Genomic DNA, 21,107 nt, shown 5'->3' on the forward strand with positions numbered 1-21,107 from the left:
GACCTCCACTGGGGTCTGACCTCCCTTGGGATCTCACCTGTACTGGGGTCTGGTCTCCATTGGGATCTGACCTCCATTGGGATCTCACCTGTACTGGGGTCTGGTCTCCATTGGGATCTGACCTCCATTGGGATCTCACCTGTACTGGGGTCTGGTCTCCATTGGGATCTGATCTCCATTGGGATCTCACCTCCATTGGGATGTGACCTCCATTGGGGTCTCACCTGTACTGGGGTCTGACCTCCCTTGGGATCTCACCTGTACTGGGATCTGACCTCCATTGGGGTCTGATCTCCATTGGGGTCTGATCTCCATTGGGGTCTGATCTCCATTGGGATCTCACCTGTACTGGGGTCTGACCTCCACTGGTGTCTGACCTCCATTGGGATCTGATCTCCATTGGGATCTCACCTGTAATGGGGTCTGATCTCCACTGGGATCTCACCTGTACTGGGGTCTGGTCTCCATTGGGGTCTCACCTGTACTGGGATCTGACCTGTACTGAGATCTGATCTCCACTGGGATCTCACCTGCATTGGGATCTCATTTCCACCAGGATCTCACCTCCACCAGGATCTGGCCTCCACTGGATCTCAGATCCAGCAGGATCTCACTTCCACCAGGATCTCATCTCCACCAGGATTTCATTTCCACCAGGATCTCACCTCCACCGGGATCTCATCCAGGATTTCACCTCCACCAGGATCTGACTTCCATCAGGATCTCACCCCCACTGGGATCTCATCCAGGATTTCACCTCTATCAGGATCTCATCTCCACCAGGATCTCATCCAGGATCTGACCTCCACTGGATCTCTCCTACATTGGGATCGTGCCTCCACTGGGATCTCATTTCCAGCAGGATCTCACCTCCACCGGGATCTCACCTCCACCGGGATCTCACCTCCACTGGGAACTCATTTCCACTGGGATCTCATCCAGGATTTCATCTCCACCAGGATCCCATTTCCAGGATCTCAGCCTCTCTGGGATCCCATCTCCACCATCTCCTGGCCAGAAGCCGATGGTTGGACCCTCTTCCATCGACTCCTCTGCAGAAGTTTATCCTGCCAGGACCCAACTCCATTGATCCCACCAGGACCCAATTCCATTGAAGTTCACCCTGCCAGGACCCACCTCCATTGAAATTTATCCCATCAGGACCCAATTCCATTGAAGTTCATCCAACCAGGCCCCACCTCCATCAGCGTTCACCCCACCTCCATCGAAGTTCATCCCACCAGGACCCACCTCCATCGAAGTTCGTCCCACCAGGCCCCACCTCCATCAAAGTTCACCCTGCCAGGACCCACCTCCATCAAAATTCATACCACCAGGACCTAATTTCGTTGAAGTTCATCCCACCAGGCCCCACCTCCATCAACGTTCACCCCACCAGCAACAAACCTCCATCGAAGTTCATCCCACCAGGACCCACCTCCATCAACGTTCACCCCGCCAGGCCCCACCTCCATCGAAGTTCATCCCACCAAGACCCAATTTCATTAAAGTTCACCCCACCAGGACCCACCTCCATCAAAGTTCACCCCACCTCCATCGAAGTTCACCCTGCCAGGACCCAACTCCATCAAAATTCATTCCACCAGGACTCAATTTCATTGAAGTTCACCCCACCAGGCCCCACCTCCATCAACGTTCACCCCACCTCCATCGAAGTTCAGCCCACCAGGCCCCATCTCCATCGAAGTTCACCCCACCTCCATCGAAGTTCACCCTGCAAGGACCCACCTCCATCGAAGTTCATCCCACCAGGACCCAATTTCATTGAAGTTCACCCCACCTCCATCGAAGTTCATCCCACCAGGACCCACCTTCATCAACATTCACCCCACCAGCACCCACCTCCATCGAAGTTCATCCCACCAGGCCCCACCTCCATCCACGTTCACCCCACCTCCATCCAAGTTCCCCCCGTCCCCCACCTCGTCCCCGCTGTCCCCATGGAGGCGTGGCGCCAGTGTGCCCACTGGCTGGTGGCCGCGCGCGTCCTGCCCGCGGGACACCGCGCCAGCAGCCCCGCGGGACAGGTGTGGGACCTGGCGCAGGCGCTGCGCGACGGCGTCCTGCTGTGCCACCTCCTCAACGCCCTGCTGCCCCGCGCCGTCCCCCCCGCGCGACATCTGTCCCCGGCCCCAGATGTCACAGGTGAGAGCCGGGGCGGGGACAGGTGGCACGGGGAGGGGCGCGGTGCCGGGGGGTGACGGTGACAGGGACAGTGACAAGGACAGTGACAGTGACAGCAGTGGGTGCGGAGGTGGGTGGTGGCCATGAGGGGACAATGGGGATGACAGTGGTGACATGGATGGTGACAGTGGTGGATGTGGAAGAGGGTGGTGGCGATGATGGGGACAATGGGGATGATGATGGTGGGGACATTGATGGTGACAGTGACAGATGTGGAGGAGGGTGGTGGCAGTGGTGGGAACAGTGAGGATGATGATGGTGACAGTGGTGGGTGTGGATGACAGTGGTGGCCATGAGGGGACAATGGGGATGACAGTAGTGACATGGATGGTGACAGTAATGGATGTGGAAGAGGGTGGTGGCGATGATGGGGACAATGACAGTGACAGCGGTGGGTGCGGAGGTGGGTGGTGGCCACAATGGGGACAACGGGGATGCTGATGGGGACAATGGTGGGGACAATGACAGTGACAGTGGTGGGTGTAGAAGAGGGTGGTGGCCACAATGGGGACAACGGAGATGATGATGGTGGGGACATTGATGGTGACAATGATGGATGTGGAAGAGGGTGATGGCCATGATGGGACAGTGACAGTGACAGTGGTGGGTGTGGAAGAGGGTGGTGGCCATGATGGGGACAATGGGGATGACAATGGTGACATGGATGGTGACAGTAATGGATGTGGAAGAGGGTGGTGGCGATGATGGGGACAATGAGTGACAGCGGTGGGTGCGGAGGTGGGTGGTGGCCATGAGGGGACAATGGGGATGATGATGGGGACAATGATGGGGACAATGATGGGGACAATGACAGTGACAGTGGTGGGTGTAGAAGAGGGTGGTGGCCACAATGGGGACAATGGAGATGATGATGGTGGGGACATTGATGGTGACAATGATGGATGTGGAAGAGGGTGATGGCCATGACGGGACAGTGACAGTGACAGTGGTGGGTGTGGAAGAGGGTGGTGGCCATGATGGGGACAATGGGGATGATGATGGTGGGGACATTGATGGTGACAATGATGGATATGGAAGAGGGTGATGGCCGTGATGGGACAGTGACAGTGACAGTGGTGGGTGCGGAGAAGGGTGGTGGCCATGATGGGGACAACCGGGATGATGATGGGGACAATGATGGGGACAATGACAGTGACAGTGGTGGGTGTGGAAGAGGGTGGTGGCCACAATGGGGACAACGGAGATGATGATGGTGGGGACATTGATGGTGACAGTAATGGATGTGGAAGAGGGTGGTGGCGATGATGGGGACAATGACAGTGACAGCAGTGGGTGCGGAGGTGGGTGGTGGCCATGAGGGGACAATGGGGATGATGATGGGGACAATGATGGGGACAGTGATGGGGACAATGACAGTGACAGCGGTGGGTGTGGAGGAGGGTGGTGGTCATGATGGGGACAATGGGGATGATGATGGTGGGGACATTGATGGTGACAATGATGGATGTGGAAGAGGGTGATGGCCATGATGGGACAGTGACAGTGACAGCAGTGGGTGTGGAGGAGGGTGGTGGCCATGATGGGGACAAGGTGGATGATGATGGTGGGGACATTGATGGGGACAATGGCAGGTGTGGATGACAGTGGTGGCAATGATGGGGACAATGGGGATGACAGTGGTGACATTGATGGTGACAGTGGTGGTGGGGATGAGTGTGGTGGCCATGATGGGGACAATGGGGATGATGATGGGGACGGACAATGATGGTGACAATGATGGGGACAATGGGGATCGTGATGGTGACATTGGGGCTGGTGGTGGTGGGGACATTGATGGTGACAATGACAGGGCTGGTGCAATTGAAGGAGATGGGCAATGATGACAGTGGGACAGTGGGGATGATGACAATGGTGACACTGATGGTGACAATGGTGGGTGCAGATGACAGTGGTGGCCATGATGGGGACAATGGAAATAGTGATGGTGGTGCTGGTGGTGACAATGGTGGGTGTGGATGATGGTGGTGTCCATGATGGGGACAATGGGGACGACAGTGGTGACACTGATGGTGACAATGGTGGGTGTGGATGACAGTGGTGGCCTTGATGGGGACAATGGCGATGATGATGGGGACAATGATGGGGACAACGGGGGTGGTGACAATGGTGACATTGATGATGACAGTGATGGGTGCAGATGAGGGTGGTGGCAATGATGGGGACAACGGGGATGATGATGGTGACAATGATGGGGACAATGACAACCCTGGTGTGAATGAGGGTGACAGAGCAGTGATGATGATGGGACAGTGGAGATGATGATGACGATGATGATGGTGACATTGACGGTGACAATGACAGCCCTGGTGAGAATGAGGGCAGTGACAATGTGGTGCTGGTGACAATGACAGTGACGACGGTGGCGATGGTGCCAAGGAGGTGACAGGGACAGGAACCATGGTGTTGACGGTGACAATCTTGGCGATGATGGTGGCGAGGGGGTGACAGGGACAATCGCGATGTTGACAGGGGTGACAGTGACGATGACAGCGTTGGTGGCGGAGATGGTGGCGGTGCCAGTGCCAACAGTTGGTGGTGATGTTGATGGGGGTGACAATGACAGTGCTGGCCATGGTGACGTCATGGCGGCGATGGTGATGGCGCCAAGTGGGTGACAAGGACAGGGATGGTGACAATCACGGTGGTGGTGATGGCGCCAAGTGGGTGACAAGGACAACGACAGTGCTGCTGATGATGGCGGCAACGTTCATAGGGATGACAATGACAATGACAACGACAACGACAACGACAATGACAATGACAACGACAATGACAACGACAACGACAATGACAACGACAATGACAATGACAGCACCAGTGACAGAGATGACGGCAGTGCCAGTGTCACCACTGGTGACAACGGCGGTCACAGCCACAGAGAGATGATGGCTCTGATTGTGAAGGTGACAATGACAGGGATGACAGAGGTGACACTGGGAGGGGATGGCGGGTGACACCGGTGACGGTGACGCCGGTGACGGTGCCACCGCAGTTCCTGTGCCTGAGGAACATCCGCACCTTCCTGACGGCCTGCGCCGACAAATTCGGGCTCCCCAAGCACCGGCTCTTCGGCGCCTTCGACCTCTTCGATGTCCAGGACTTCGGCAAGGTGGGGTCAGCGGTCCAGCTGTCCTGGGGGGGTGGCACCCGGGGGTCCGGGTCACACCTCGGTCCCCCAATGTCACCTGTCTGTCCCCAGGTGATCGAGACGCTCTCAGCGCTCTCCTGGACCCCGATCGCGCAGAGCAAAGGATTCACGTGAGTGGACAGGGATCAGGTGTCCGGACACTGAGGGTCCAGGTGTCCAGTCCCTGGCGTCCGGTTCCTGATGGTTCAGGTGTCCAGTCCCCTCTCTGAGTGACCACAGTGTCCAGTGCCCGAGGGTCACTGGTGTCCAGTCCCCAAAGGTCACTGGTGTCCAGTCCCCTCTCTGAGTGACCACAGTGTCCAGTGCCCGAGGGTCACTGGTGTCCAGTCCCCAAAGGTCACTGGTGTCCAGTCCCTGAGGGTCACTGGTGTCCAGTCCCCAAGGGTCACTGGTGTCCAGTCCCCTCTCTGAGTGACCACAGTGTCCAGTGCCTGAGGGTCACTGGTGTCCAGTCCCCAATGTCCAGTTCCCGAGGGTCACTGGTGTCCAGTTCCCAAGGGTCATTGGTGTCCAGTTTGTGGTGTCCAGTTCCCAGTGTCCAGTCCCCGAGGGTTACTGGTGTCCAGTCCCTGAGGGTCACCGGTGTCCGGTCCCCGAGGGTCACTGGTGTCCAGTCCTCAAGGGTCACTGGTGTCCAATTCCCAGTGTCCAGTCCCCGAGGGTCACTGGTGTCCAGTTCCCAAGGGTCATTGGTGTCCAGTTTGTGGTATCCAGTTCCCAGTGTCCAGTTCCCAAGGGTCACTGGTGTCCGGTCCCCGGGGGTCACTGGTGTCCAGTCCCCGAGGGTCACCGGTGTCCAGTTCCCAGTGTCCAGTCCCCGAGGGTCACCGGTGTCCAGTTCCCAGTGTCCAGTTCCCAAGGGTCACTGGTGTCCAGTTCCCAGTGTCCAGTTCCCGAGGGTCACTGGTGTCCAGTTCCCAGTGTCCAGTCCCCGAGGGTCACTGGTGTCCAGTTCCCAGTGTCCAGTCCCCGGGGGTCACTGGTGTCCAGTTCCCAGTGTCCAGTCCCTGAGGGTCACTGGTGTCCAGTCCCTGAGGGTCACTGGTGTCCAGTTCCCAGTGTCCAGTTCCCGAGGGTCACTGGTGTCCAGTTCCCAGTGTCCAGTTCCCAAGGGTCACTGGTGTCCAGTTCCCAGTGTCCAGTTCCCAAGGGTCACTGGTGTCCGGTCCCTGGGGGTCACTGGTGTCCAGTCCCCAAGGGTCACTGGTGTCCAGTTCCCAGTGTCCAGTTCCCAAGGGTCACTGGTGTCCAGTCCCCGAGGGTCACTGGTGTCCAGTTCCCAGTGTCCAGTTCCCGAGGGTCACTGGTGTCCGGCCGTGTCCCCCCAGGCCGTTCCCGTCCGAGGACAGCGTTGGGGATGAGGACATCTACAGCGGCCTGTCCGACCTCATCGAGTGAGTGTGGGATACTGGGGATACTGGGAATACTGGGAATGGTGGGAATGCTGGGAATAGTGGGAATAGTGGGAATGGTGGGGATACTGGGAATACTGGGAATGGTGGGAATGCTGGGAATGGTGGGAGTACTGGGGAAACTGGGAGTACTGGGGGACTGGGGGTACTGGGGATACTGGGAGGCGCTGGGGATACTGGGGACACACTGGGGATACTGGGAATACTCGGGGTACTGGGGATACTGGGGACATACGGGGGATACTGGGAATGCTGGGGATACTGGGGATACTGGGGACATACTGGGGACACACTGGGGATATTGGCAGTAGTGGGAATACTGGGGATACTGGGAATACTGGGGATACTGGGAATACTGGGAATACTGGGGATACTGGGGATGGTGGGGGGTACTGGGGAAACTGGGGATATTGGGGAAACTGGGGATACTGGGAATACTGGGGATACTGGGAATGCTGGGAATGGTGGAGATACTGGGGAGACTCGGGAGACTGGGGACATTGGGGAAATGGGATACTGGGAATACTGGGAATACTAGGGATACTGAGGGATACCGGGGGATACTGGGAGGCACTGGGGCAATCTGGCGTCATTGGGGGGGTCATTGAGGGGAGTTCTGGGGACAATGAGGGACGTTTGGGGACATTGGGGTTTTTTAGGTACAATAAGAGACGTTTGGGAACAATTTGGGGACATTTGGGGACAATTTGGGGACATTGTGGTGATTTGGGGGGGGGCATCAATGGGGTCCCTGGGGGTGTCTGGGGACGTTAAGGACCCCCGGAGGGTCTGGGGACAATCAGAGGGATTCGGGGGCGCTCCGGGGGTGTCCCAGGGGTGTCCCCAGCTGTCCCCGCCCCGCAGTGACACGGCCGAGGAGGACGATGACCTCTACGACTGCGTGGAGGCCGAAGGGGACGACGGCGACGACGTCTACGAGGACCTGATGAGGGTCGAGCCCCCCCCGGCCACGGTGGGTGTGACCCCCCCCCCCCCAAAAAAATACCTGGGACCTTCCCAAAATGCCTGGAACCACCCAAAAACCACCTGGGAGTCCCCCCAAAATACCTGGGAGCTTCCCAAAAATGCCTGGAACCACCCAAAAATACCTGGGAGTCCCCCCAAAATACCTGGGAGCTTCCCAAAATGCCTGGAACCACCCAAAAATACCTGGGAATCCCCCAAAAATACCTGGCAACACCCCCAAAATACCTGGAACCTTCCCAAAAAACACCTGGGAGTCCCCCCAAAAATACCTGGGACTTTCCCAAAAATTCCTGGATCTTTCCCAAAAACCACCTGGGAACACCTCAAAAATACCTGAGCCCCCCCCCCCCGCGAAATACCTGGGACCCCTCCAAAAACACCTGTGAGCCCCCCAAAACACCTGGGACTCCCCCAAAAGTACCTGGGACCTTCCCCCAAAAAAACCCCGGGACCTACCAAGAATACCTGGGACCTTCCCAAAAAACACCTGGGAGTGCCCGAAACACCTGGGACCCCTCCCCTAAAACACCTGGGACCTCCCAAAACCCCCTGGGACCCCCGAAAACCAGATGGGACCTTCCTAAAAAACACCTGGGAGTCCCCCAAAATACCTGTGACCTTCTCAAAAAGCATCTGGCACCCTCCCAAAAACACCTGGGACCCCCCCCAAACATCTGGGACACCCCCAAAATACCTGGGACCCCCAAAACACCCAGGATCTCCCCAAAACCACCTGGGACCCCACCCAAATCACCTGGGATCACCCTCCAGACACACCTGTGTCCCCTCTGACACACCTGTGTCACCTTTGCACACCTGTGTCCCATCTGTGACACCTGTGCCACCCGCGCACACCTGTGCCACCTGTGGCCGGTGCCGTGACTGTCCCCATGTCCCCGTGTCCCCAATGTCCCCATATTCCCATTTCCCCATGTCCCTGTGTCCCCATAACCCAGTGTCCCCAATGCCCCCAATGTCCCAGTGTCCCCATGTCCCCAGTGTCCCCATGTCCCCAATGTCCCCATGTCCCTGTGTCCCCATTGTCCCCATTGTCCCCATTGTCCCCATTGTCCCCAATGTCCCCAGTGTCCCCATTGTCCCCAATGTCCCCAGTGTCCCCATTGTCCCCATTGTCCCAATGTCCCCATTGTCCCCATATCCCCATGGTCCCCAATGTCCCCATATCCCCATTGTCCCCAATGTCCCCAATGTCCCCAGTGTCCCCATTGTCCCCAATGTCCCCAGTGTCCCCGTGTCCCCATTGTCCCCATTGTCCCCATTGTCCCCAATGTCCCCATGTCCCCATGTCCCCATGTCCCCACAGAAGGGCGGTGTGGACCGGCGGCTCTGCTGCCTGCAGGAGCTGCGGCAGACGGAGGAGAGGTACACGGAGACCCTGGAGGCCATCTGCCAGGTGGGGACACCATGGGGACACTGGGGACATTGGGGACATTAGGGATACTGGGGACATTGGGGACACGGGGACATTGGGGGCACAGAGACCATGGAGGCCGTCTGCCAGGTGGGGACACCATGGGGACACTGGGGACATTGGGGATACTGGGGACATTGGGGACAATGAGGACAATGGGGACATGGGACACACGAAGACCCTAGAGGCCATCTTCCGGGGGGGACACTGGGGACATCATGGGGACACTGGGGGCACTGGGGGCACTGGGGACATTGGGGACAATGGGGACAGAAGGGACATTGGGGCTTCCCAGTGCTCCCAGTGCTCCCAGTAAGGCGCGCTGTCCCCCGCTGTCCCCCGCTGTCCCCCGCTGTCCCCAGCACTTCCTGCGGCCGCTGCGGCACTTCCTGAGCCCGAGGGACATGGAGAGCATCTTCATCAACGTGGAGGTGACAGTGACACGGGGACATGGGGGGACACTGACAGGTGACACCAGTGACACGGGGACATGGGGGGACACGGGGGGACATGGGACAGTGACCAGTGACACGGGGACATGGGGACACTGACCAGTGACACCAGTAACCCTGCACACTTCTCCCCACCAGTTAACCCCAATTAACCCCTCCCAGTGCCCCCAGTCCCCACTCCCAGTGCTCCCAGTGCTCCCAGTGCTCCCAGTGCTCCCAGTAACCCTCCCCGGTGCCCCCAGTCCCCACTCCCAGCCCTCCCAGTGCTCTCAGTAATCCTCCCCAGTGCTCCCAGTCCCCGCTCCCAGTGCTCCCAGTGCTCCCAGTGCTCCCAGTCCCCCTCCCCAGCGCTCCCAGCGCTCCCAGTCCCTGTCCCCGCGCTCCCAGCTCTCCCAGTCCCCGCTCCCATCTCTCCCAGTCCCCCTCCCCAGCTCTCCCAGTGCTCCCAGTCCCCGCTCCCAGCGCTCCCATCTCTCCCAGTCCCCGCTCCCAGCGCTCCCATCTCTCCCAGTCCCCCTCCCCAGCTCTCCCATCTCTCCCAGTCCCCGCTCCCAGCTCTCCCAGTGCTCCCAGTAACCCTCCCCATCTCTCCCAGTCCCCCTCCCCAGCGCTCCCAGCGCTCCCAGCGCTCCCAGTCCCCCTCCCCAGTGCTCCCAGCTCTCCCATCTCTCCCAGTCCCCGCTCCCAGCGCTCCCAGCGCTCCCAGTCCGCGCTCCCAGCGCTCCCATCTCTCCCAGTCCCCGCTCCCAGCGCTCCCAGCTCTCCCAGTCCCCCTCCCCAGCTCTCCCATCTCTCCCAGCGCTCCCAGTCCCGCTCCCAGCTCTCCCATCTCTCCCAGTCCCCGCTCCCAGCTCTCCCATCTCTCCCACTCCCCGCTCCCAGCGCTCCCATCTCTCCCAGTCCCCGCTCCCAGCGCTCCCAGTCCCCTCCCCAGCTCTCCCATCTCTCCCATCTCTCCCAGTCCCCGCTCCCATCTCTCCCATCTCTCCCAGTCCCCCTCCCCAGCTCTCCCAGCGCTCCCAGCGTTCCCAGTCCGCGCTCCCAGCGCTCCCAGCGCTCCCAGTCCCCGCTCCCATCTCTCCCAGTCCCCGCTCCCATCTCTCCCAGTCCCCGCTCCCAGCGCTCCCATCTCTCCCATCTCTCCCAGTCCCCGCTCCCATCTCTCCCAGTCCCCCTCCCCAGCGCTCCCATCTCTCCCATCTCTCCCAGTCCCCGCTCCCAGCGCTCCCAGCTCTCCCAGCGCTCCCAGTCCGCGCTCCCATCTCTCCCAGTCCCCGCTCCCAGCACTCCCAGCGCTCCCATCTCTCCCAGTCCCCCTCCCCAGCGCTCCCATCTCTCCCAGTCCCCGCTCCCAGCTCTCCCAGCGCTCCCATCTCTCCCATCGCTCCCAGTCCCCGCTCCCAGCGCTCCCAGCGCTCCCAGTCCCCGCTCCCATCTCTCCCATCGCTCCCAGTCCCGCTCCCAGCGCTCCCAGTAACCCCGGTGTCCGCAGGAGCTGCTGGAGCTCCACCGCCGGTTCCTGGGGGAGCTGCGGGCGGCGCTGGGCGGGGGCGGGGCGGGGCGCGCGCTGCCGCCGCTGTTCCTGCAGTACAAGGAGAGGTGCGGGGGGGGTCCGGGGGGGTCCGGGGGGGTCCGGGGGGGTCCTGGGGGGGATTTGGGGGGAGTTCGGGGGAGTTGGGGAGGGGTTTGGGGGGTCCGGGGCGGGTTTGGGGGGGGCTTGGGGGGAGTTGGGGGGATTTGAGGGGGATTTGGGGGGATTTGGGGGGAGTTGGGGGGCATTTGGGGGAATTAGAGGGGGATTTGGGGGGAGTTGGGGAGGGGTTTGGGGGGTGCTGGGGGGGATTTGGGGGGTCCTGGGGGGGATTTGAGGGGAGTTCGGAGAGATCGAGGGGGTCCTGGGGGATTTGGGGGGATTTGGGGGGATTTGGGGAGGGGTTTGGGGGGGAGTCGGGGGGATTTGAGGAGGGGTTGGGGGGGAGTTCGGGGGGATTTGGGGGAAGTTGGGGGGATTTGGGGAGGGGTTTGGGGGGGTCCTGGGGGATTTGGGGGGATTTGGGGGGATTTGAGGGGGATTTGGGGAGAGTTGGGGGCGATTTGGGGCGAGTTGGGCGGAGTTGGGGGGATTTGGGGAGGGGTTTGGGGGGTCCTGGGGGATTTGGGGTGAGCTGGGGGGGTGGATTTGGGGGGTCCTGGGGGGATTTTGGGGGGTCCAGGGGAGTCCTGTGGGGATTCGGGGGGAATTTGGATGGGATTTGGGGGGGATTTGGGGTGAGTTTGGGGGGGGATTTGGGGGGTCCTGGGGGGGATTTTGGGGGGAATTGAGGGAGATTTTGCTACTGCAGCCAGGTGGAGTTGGGGTCGATTTCTGTGAACTTTGGTGGATTTGGGGCAGATTTTGGGTGGATTTGGGCACATTTTGGATGGATTTGTGCAGATTTTGGGTGGATTTGGGCGGATTTTGGGTAGATTTGGGTGGATTTTGGATGGATTTGAGGTGGATTTGGGCACATTTTGGATGGATTTGGGCACATTTTGGGTGGATTTGGGCGGATTTTTGGGTGTCCACCCCAGGTTCCTGCTCTACGGCCGCTACTGCAGCCAGGTGGAAGCGGCCGCGCGACGCCTGGACCAGCTCTCCACCTGCACCGACCTGCGCATGAAGCTCCAGGTGAGCCCAAAAACACCCCAAAAACACCCCAAAATCCCTCCTGACCTCTCCATGAACCCCCAAAATCCCAACCCCCACCAGAACCCCCCAAAAATCACCCAAAATCACCCCAAAACCTTCCCACGAAGCTCCAGGTGGGCCCCAAAAACTCCCCCAAATCCCAAAAAACTCCCCCCAAATCCCTCAAAAAACTCCCAAATCCCCCCAAATCCTCCCAAATCCCAAAAAACTCCCCCCAAATCCCCCCAAATTCTCCCAAATCCCAAAAAACTTCCCCCAAATCCCCCCTTCCGATCCTAATGACCTCCAATTACCTCCCATGACCCCAAGTGACCCCAAATGACCCCAAGTGACCCCAAATGACCCCAAACTGACCCCAAATAACCCGCCAAATTTTTTTTTTGTTGGATTTTGGGTGAACTTGGATGGATTTGGGGTGGATTTTGGGTTGATTTGGGGTGGATTTGGGGTGAATTTGAGTGGATTTAGGGTGGATTTGGGTGGATTTTGGGTGGATTTTAGATGGATTGATGGTGATTTTGGGTGGATTTGGGAGGATTTGGGTGTGTTTTGGGTGGATTTTGGGTGAATTTTGGATGGATTTGGGTGGTTTGGGGGTGGATTTGGGTGGATTTCAGGTGAATTTTGGGTGGATTTTTGGTTGATTTGGGGTGGATTTGGGGTGGATTTGAGTGGATTTAGGGTGGATTTGGGTGGATTTTGGGTGGATTTTAGATGGATTGATGGTGAATTTGGGTGGATTTGGGGTGGATTTGGGTGGATTTAGGTGGGTTTAGGGTGATTTTTAGATGGATTTGGAGTAAATTTGGGTGGATTTCTTAGAATTTTGGGTGGGTTTAGGGTTGATTTGAGGTGGATTTGGGTGGATTTGGGAGGATTTGGGGTGGATTATTTTGGATGGATTTGGGGTGGATTTGGAGTGAATTTGGGTGGATTTCTGTGAATTTTGTGTGGGTTTGGGGTTGATTTTGGGGTGAATTGGGGTGGATTTGGGTGGATTTGGATGGATTTTGGATGTATTTGGAGTGGATTTTGGATGGATTTGGAGTGGATTTGGGTGGATTTCTGTGAATTTTGTGTGGGTTTGGGGTTGATTTTGGGGTGAATTGGGGTGGATTTGGATGGATTTGGATGGATTTTGGGTGGATTTTGGATGGATTTTGGATGGATTTGGGGTGGATTTGGGTGGACCCCCAAATGTCCCCAAATGTCCCCACCCCTGCCCCAGGAGTGCTCCCAGCGAGCCAACAACGGGCGCTTCTCGCTGCGGGATCTGCTGATGGTGCCCATGCAGAGGGTGCTGAAATATCACCTGCTGCTCCAGGTGACACCGGGGACACACCTGGGACACACCTGGGGACAGCTGGGACACACCTGGGGACAGCTGGGACACACCTGGGATACACCTGGGACAGCTGGGGACACCTGGGACACACCTGGACACACCGGGGGACACCTGGGGGACACCTGGGACATACCTGGGGACACCTGGGCACACCTGGGGACAGCTGGGGACAGCTGGGGCACCTGGAACACACCTGGGGACATCTGGGACACACCTGGGACACACCTGGGGACACACCTGGGACAGCTGGGAACACACCTGGGGACACCTGGGATACACCTGGGGACACCTGGGACATACCTGGGGACAGCTAGGACACACCTGGACACACCGGGGGACACCTGGGGGACACCTGGGGACACCTGGGACATACCTGGGGACAGCCGGGACACACCTGGACACACCGGGGACACACCTGGGGACACCTGGGGGACACCTGGGGGACACCTGGGACACACCTGGGACACACCTGGGACACACCTGGGGACACCGTGACCTTTGACCCCCAGGAGCTGGTGAAGCTGACCCCGGATGCGGCCGAGCGGGAGCGGCTGAGGGGGGCGCTGGACGCCATGAGGGTGGGGCTGGGGGGATCTGGGGGGGGATTTTGGGGGGGATTTTGGGGATTCTGGGGGGGATTTGGGGGATCCGGGGGGGGGTCCTGGTGGGGATTTAGGGGGATTTGGGGGGGGTCCTGGAGGAACTTTTGGGGTTTTGGGGGGAATCTGTTGTTTTCTGAGGGGGATTTTTGGGGTTCCTGGTGGAGATTTGGGAGTTCCGGAGGGATTTTGGGAGTTCCAGAGGGATTTCGGGGGGTTCCACGGGAGGATTTTGGGGTTCCAGGGGAGGATTTTGGGGTTCCAGAGGGATTTTGGGGTTCCAGAGGGATTTCGGGGTTCCAGGGGAGGATTTTGGGGTTCCAGGGGAGGATTTCGGGGTTCCAGAGGGATTTTGGAGGTTCCAGAGGGATTTCGGGGTTCCAGGGGAGGATTTCGGGGGTTCCAGAGGGATTTCGGCGTTCCAGGGGAGGTCCGGGGATTCCAGGGGGGATTTGGGGGTTCGGGGGTCTCTGACCCGAGCCCCCCCTCCCCAACCCCCCCCAGGACCTGGCCCAGTGCGTGAACGAGGTCAAACGGGACAACGAGACCCTGAAACAGCTGACGAGCATCCAGCTCTGCCTGCACAACATGGTGGGGACCCCAAAACCCCCCGGGACCCCCAGATCTGCCTCCGGGACCCCCAAACCCCCCCGGGACCCCCCCAAACCACCCCCAGGACCCCCAAAACCCCCCGGGACCCCCAGATCTGCCTCCGGGACCCTCAGAACTCCCCGGGACCCCCCAAACCACCCCCAGGACCCCCAAAAACCCCCCAGGACTCCCAAATCTGCCTTTGGGACCCCCAAAACCCCCCAGTAACCCCAGATCTGCCTTTGGGACCCCCAAAACCGCCCCCCCGGGACCCCCAGATCTGCCTCCAGGACCCCCAAACCCCCCCGGGACCCCCAAACCCCCCCGGGACCCCCAAAACCCCCCGGGACCCCCAAAACCTCCCGGGACCCCCAAACCACCCCCTGGGACACCAAAAACACCCCCGGGAACCCCCAAAACTCCCCGGGACCCCCAAAACCCCCCCGGGACCCCCAAAACCCCTCGGGACCCCCAGATCTGCCTCCAGGACCCACAAACCCCGCTGGGACTCCCAAATCTGCTCCTGGGACCCCCAAAGCCCCCCAGGACCCCCAAATCTGCCTCCAGGACCCCCAAATTCCACAAATCCTCCCCAGGAACCCCCAAATTCTCCCCCAGGACCCCCACATCCCCCCCTGAACACCCAAATTCCCCTCCCCCGGGACCACCAAAACCCCCTGGGACCCCCAAATAACCCCGGGACCCCCAAATCCTCCCCAGCACCCTCAAATCCCTCCAAACACCCACAAATTCCTCCCTGAGAACCCCGAAAATCCCCTCTGGAAGCCCAGAATTCCACAAATCCACCCAAAGACCCCCCAAATCTCCCCCCCGGGGCTCCGAAATTCCCAAAATCTTCCCAAGGACCCCCAAATCTCACCCCAGGACCCCCAAATCCCCCCTGGCAGCCCCAAATCTCCCCCTGAGACCCCCAAATTCCCCGAATCCTCCCCAGGACCCCCAAACCCTCCTCAGGACCCCTTTGGGACCCCCAAATTTTCCCCGTGACCCCCAAAGTGCCCCGGGCCCAGGTTTATCCCGGATGATCCCAAATCCCCCGAGTGTCCAGCTCTGCCTCCAGGCCATGGTGGGGACCCCAAAACACCCCCTGGACCCCCCCCAGACCTTCCCCAGGACCCCCAAAGCCCTCCAGTGTCCCTGGGACACCCCCTGTGTCACCCCAGTGTCACCCCCAGTGTCACCCCACTGTCACCCCCATGTCCCTCAGAGTCCCCCCAGTGTCCCCCCTGGGCCCCCCAGTGTCACCCCACTGTCACCCCCACTGTCACCCCCATGTCCCCCACATGTCCCCACATTCCCAGTGTCCATCCCATTCCCGGTGTCCCATTCCTGATGTCCATCCCAATCCCGATGTCCATCCCATTCCCGTGTCCCATGCCCATGTCCCATTCCCGTGTCCTGCTCCTGGTGTCCCATTCCCGTGTCCCAATCCTCATGTCCATCCCGTTCCCGATGTCCATCCCAATCCCATGTCCCGTTTCTGCGTCCCATTCCCGATGTCCATCCCATGCCCGTGTCCTGTTCCAAGTGTCCATCCCAATCCCGATGTCCATCCCATTCCCGTGTCCCATTCCCGTGTCCCGTTCCCATGTCCCGTTCCCGTGTCCCATTCCCGTGTCCCATTCCCGTGTCCATCCCATTCCTGTGTCCATCCCATTCCCGTGTCCATCCCATTCCCGATGTCCATCCCATTCCCGTGTCCCATTCCCGTGTCCCATTCCCGTGTCCCATTCCCGTGTCCATCCCATTCCCGTGTCCCATTCCCGTGTCCCATTCCCGTGTCCATCCCGTTCCCGTGTCCCATTCCCGTGTCCCATTCCCATGTCCCGTTCCCGTGTCCCATTCCCATGTCCCATTCCCGATGTCCATCCCATTCCCGTGTCCCATTCCCGTGTCCATCCCATTCCCGTGTCCCATTCCCGTGTCCATCCCATTCCTGTGTCCATCCCATTCCCGTGTCCCATTCCCGTGTCCCATTCCCGTGTCCATCCCAATCCCAGTGTCCCATTCCCGTGTCCCATTCCCGTGTCCCATTCCCGTGTCCCATTCCCGTGTCCCATTCCCATGTCCCATTCCCGTGTCCCGTTCCCAGCCGCAGTCCCTGGCGCAGTTCGGGCGCCCCAAGATCGATGGGGAGCTGAAGGTCTCCAGCACCGAGAGACGCTCCAAGGTGGACAGGTGAGCCGGGGACACCTGGGGACACCTGGGGACACCTGGGGGACACCTGAGGGACACCTGGGGACACCTGGGGGATACCACAGGGACATCACAGCAACATGGGGACACCTCAGAGACACCTTAGAGACACCTGGGGACACCTGGGGACACCTGAGGGACACCTCAGATACACCTGGGGACACTTGGGGACACCTGGGGGATACCACAGGGACATCACAGCAATATGGGGACATCACAGCAATGTGGGGACAGTCATGAGGGCACCTTGGGAACACTTTAGGGATACCTCAGGGACATGGGGACACCTCAGGAACACCTCAGGGACACCTTGGGAACATAGGGACGTTCATGAAGACACCTCAGGAACACCTCGGGGACACCTCAGGGACATGGGGACACCTGGGGACACCTCAGGAACACCTTGGATACACCTCAGGAACACTTCAGGGGACACCTCAGGGACATGGGGACACCTGGGGACACCTGGGGACACCTGGGGGACACCTGTGGACCCCATGGGGATATCAGAGGGACATCACTGCAATATGGGGACACCACAGAGACATGGGGACATCCATGGGGACACCTCAGGAACACCTTGGAGACACCTCAGGAACACCTTGGGGACACCTCAGGGACATGGGGACACCTGGGGACACCTCAGGAACACCTTGGGGACACCTCAGGGACATGGGGACACCTGGGGACCCCATGGGGATATCACAGGGACATCGCTGCAATATGGGGACACCACAGAGACATGGGGACATCCATGGGGACACCGTGGGACACCCCTTGGTGGTGGCCTCAGCGGCGCGGTGCCACCGCTGTCGCTGTCCCCAGGTACGGCTTCCTGCTGGACAAGGCCCTGATCATCTGCAAGCGCCGCGGGGACTCCTACGAGACCAAGGACGTGGTGGACCTGCAGAGCCACCAGCTGCGAGACGGTGGCCTGGGGCCCCGCGACGGCAAGAAGGTGCCGGGGACACCCTGGGGACAGCAGGACCTGGGGGACACCAGTGTCCAGGCGTCCCTCCGGTCCCAGTGTCCTCTTCCCAAAGGAAGGACGCAAGCGTCCGGTCTTGTGGATCCCAGGATCCTGGTCACTGGTGGACACACGTGTCCAGTTCCAAGCGGTCCCAAGGGTCCAGATCCCGGGGGTCCCCAAGTCCTCTTCCCAATGACCTCAGAGGTCCAGGACTGGTGGATCCCAGGATCTCGGTCACTGGTGGTCCCAACATCCAGGTCCCTCGTGGTCCCAGCTGTCCAGATCTGGGCATTTGGGTGGACCCCAAACGCCTCTTCCTTGGTGGATCCCCAGATCCTGTTCCCTGGTGGACACAGATGTCCAGATCGGGTGGATCCCAGGATCCACTTCCTTGGTGGATCCTCAGATTCTGTTCTGTAGTGTATCCCAGGATCCTGGTCCCTGATGGACCCTAAAAACTCATTCCCTGGTGAATTCCCAGATTCTGTTCCCTGGTGAGCCCCAAAACCCTGTTCCCTGGTGGATCGCAGGATCCTGGTCCCTGGTGGACCCCAAAACCTCATTCCCTGGTGAATTCCCAGGATCCTGGTCTCTGGTGGACCCCAAAACCTTGTTCCCTGATGGAAACCCAGGATCCTGGTCCCTGGAGAACCCCAAAACCCTGTTCCCTGATGGAAACCCAGGATCCTGGTCCCTGGTGGACCCCAAAACCTCATTCCCTGGTGAATTCCCAGGATCCTGGTCTCTGGTGGACCCCAAAACCTCATTCCCTGGTGAATTCCCAGATCCTGGTCCCTGGAGAACCCCCAAACCTTGTTCCCTGATGGAAACCCAGGATCCTGGTCCCTGGTGGACTCCAAAACCCCAATCCCTGGTGGATCCCCACAACCTGGTTCCTGGTGAACCCTGATGTCCACGTCCCCAGTGGACACCCCACCACCCAGTGACCCCGGGAGGGGTGGTGACCCCAATATCCCCAGCACCGTGTGACCCCGCCCCATTTGGGGGGGGCGTGGCTGACCCCTCCCCACCCCCGCAGTGGTCCCACACCTTCGTGCTGCTGGACACGGCCGGGCTGCAGGACTACGAGCTCTTCTTCAAGACGCGCGAGCTGAAAAAGAAGTGGCTGGAGCAGTTCGAGATGGCGCTGTAGGTGGCCCTGTCCCCACGGAGGAGGTCACACCTGCCCCGCCGGGTGGTCCTGGAGGGGCCCGGTTCGTCCCCACCAGACCCAGGTCCCCCCCGTGTCCGGCAGGTCCAACATCTTCCCCGAGGACGCCCTGGCGGACGGACACGACTTCCAGATGTTCTCCTTCGAGGACACCACGTCCTGCAAGGCCTGCCAGATGTTGCTGAGGTAGGACCCCGAAATCACGTCCCCCGCGGTCCTGGGGAGGCTGTGGGGGGCCCTGGGAGAGGGGGGTTGGAGGTGGGGTGAGGTCTGGGGGGGTCGTGCCCTTGGGGGTGGTGAGGTCAAGGGGGGTTAAGCCTGGGGTGGGTCAAGGTGGAGGTTGGTGATGGAGGGGGTGGGTGGGGTCATGGGAAGGTCAAGGTCAAGGTGGGTCAGGCCTTGGAGGGTGGTCAAGGGCTGGGAGCGGTCAAGGAGCTCCTTGGGGGTCAAGCTCTGGTGGGTCAAGGTTGGGTGGAGGCCAAGGGTTCAAGGTGCGTCAATGGTTGGGTAGAACACAGCAAGGTGGGTCAGGACCAAGGTGGGTCAAGAGCTGGTTGGAGGTCAAGGCCAAAGCGGGTCAAGACCAAGGCAGGTCAAGGCCAAGGTGGGTCAAGGTTGGGAGGAGGTCAAGGCTGAGGTGGGTCAAGGGTTGGTTGGAGGTCAAGGCCAAAGTGGGTCAAGGCCAAAGTGGGTCAAGGCCAAAATGGGTCAAGATCAATGTAGGTCAAGTCCAAGGTGGGTCAAGGTTGGGGAAAACCAAGGTGGGTCAAGGTTGAGTGGAGCTAAAGGCTGCGGTGGGTCAAGGGTTAGGTGGAGATCAAGGCTGAGATGGGTCAAGACCAGGTTGGCTGGAGGCCACAGTGGGCCAAGCCCTGGGTGGGCCAAAGCCGAGGTGAGACCCTCGTGTTTGGGTTGATCCTGATGGGACCCAAGACCCAGCTGGGTCAAGGGCTGTGCTGGCCAACCTGGGTGGGGCAGGGACTGGTCAGTCCTGGGTGGGCTCAGGTCAGTCATGGACTGGTCAGTCCTGGGTGGGCTCAGGTCAGTCATGGACTGGTCAGTCCTGGGTGGGCTCAGGTCAGTCCTGGGTGGGCTCAGGTCAGTCCTGGGTGGGCTCAGGTCAATCATGGACTGGTCAGTCCTGGACAGGCTCAGGTCAATCATGGACTGGTCAGTCCTGGGTGGGCTCAAGTCAGTCCCGGGTGGGCTCAAGTCAATCATGGACTGGTCAGTCCTGGACAGGCTCAGGTCAGTCCCGGGTGGGCTCAGGTCAGTCATGGACTGGTCAGTCCTGGGTGGGCTCAGGTCAATCATGGACTGGTCAGTCCTGGGTGGGCTCAGGTCAGTCACAGACTGGTCAGTCCTGGACAGGCTCAGGTCAGTGCTGGGTGGGCTCAGGTCAATCATGGACTGGTCAGTCCTGGACAGGCTCAGGTCAGTCCTGGGTGGGCTCAGGTCAATCATGGACTGGTCCGTCCTGGACAGGCTCAGGTCAGTCATGGACTGGTCAGTCCTGGGTGGGCTCAGGTCAGTCCTGGGTGGGCTCAGGTCAATCACGGACTGGTCAGTCCTGGACAGGCTCAGGTCAGTCCTGGGTGGGCTCAGGTCAGTCCTGGGTGGGCTCAGGTCAATCATGGACTGGTCAGTCCTGGACAGGCTCAGGTGGGTGTGGGGCATGGCTGGTGATGTCCTCTGTGACCATGACCCCGTGTCCCCCCCGTGTCCCCCTCGTGTCTCCAGGGGCACCTTCTACCAGGGCTATCGCTGCAGCCGCTGCAGGGCCCCCGCCCACAAGGAGTGCCTGGGGCGCATGGGAACCTGCGGGAAGGCCGGAGCTGGTGAGGGGCATGATGGGATTGGGGAGGGGA

General features: G+C 60.0%; 1 protein-coding gene across 1 annotated transcript; it reads left to right on the forward strand.

Annotated features, from left to right (window-relative positions):
- Positions 1 to 1,128: 1,128 nt before the first annotated feature.
- On the forward strand, positions 1,129 to 21,077 carry LOC120747838 (proto-oncogene vav-like; the record flags this gene model as incomplete). The annotated part of the gene is given in 18 exon segments (XM_040053879.1): positions 1,129 to 2,126; positions 2,128 to 2,166; positions 5,219 to 5,335; positions 5,426 to 5,484; positions 6,703 to 6,768; positions 7,651 to 7,759; positions 9,098 to 9,187; positions 9,568 to 9,636; positions 11,150 to 11,256; positions 12,229 to 12,325; positions 13,575 to 13,670; positions 14,201 to 14,269; positions 14,795 to 14,881; positions 16,995 to 17,080; positions 17,924 to 18,056; positions 19,108 to 19,217; positions 19,324 to 19,425; positions 20,980 to 21,077. Coding segments are annotated over 18 exon segments (1,699 nt in total), but the record flags the coding sequence as incomplete, so codon positions are not given.
- Between the last annotated feature and the right edge of the window lie 30 nt (positions 21,078 to 21,107).

The sequence above is a fragment of the Hirundo rustica genome, unplaced genomic scaffold (genome assembly GCF_015227805.2).
Source record: "Hirundo rustica isolate bHirRus1 unplaced genomic scaffold, bHirRus1.pri.v3 scaffold_218_arrow_ctg1, whole genome shotgun sequence".
In the NCBI taxonomy this organism is placed as follows: Eukaryota; Metazoa; Chordata; class Aves; order Passeriformes; family Hirundinidae; genus Hirundo; species Hirundo rustica.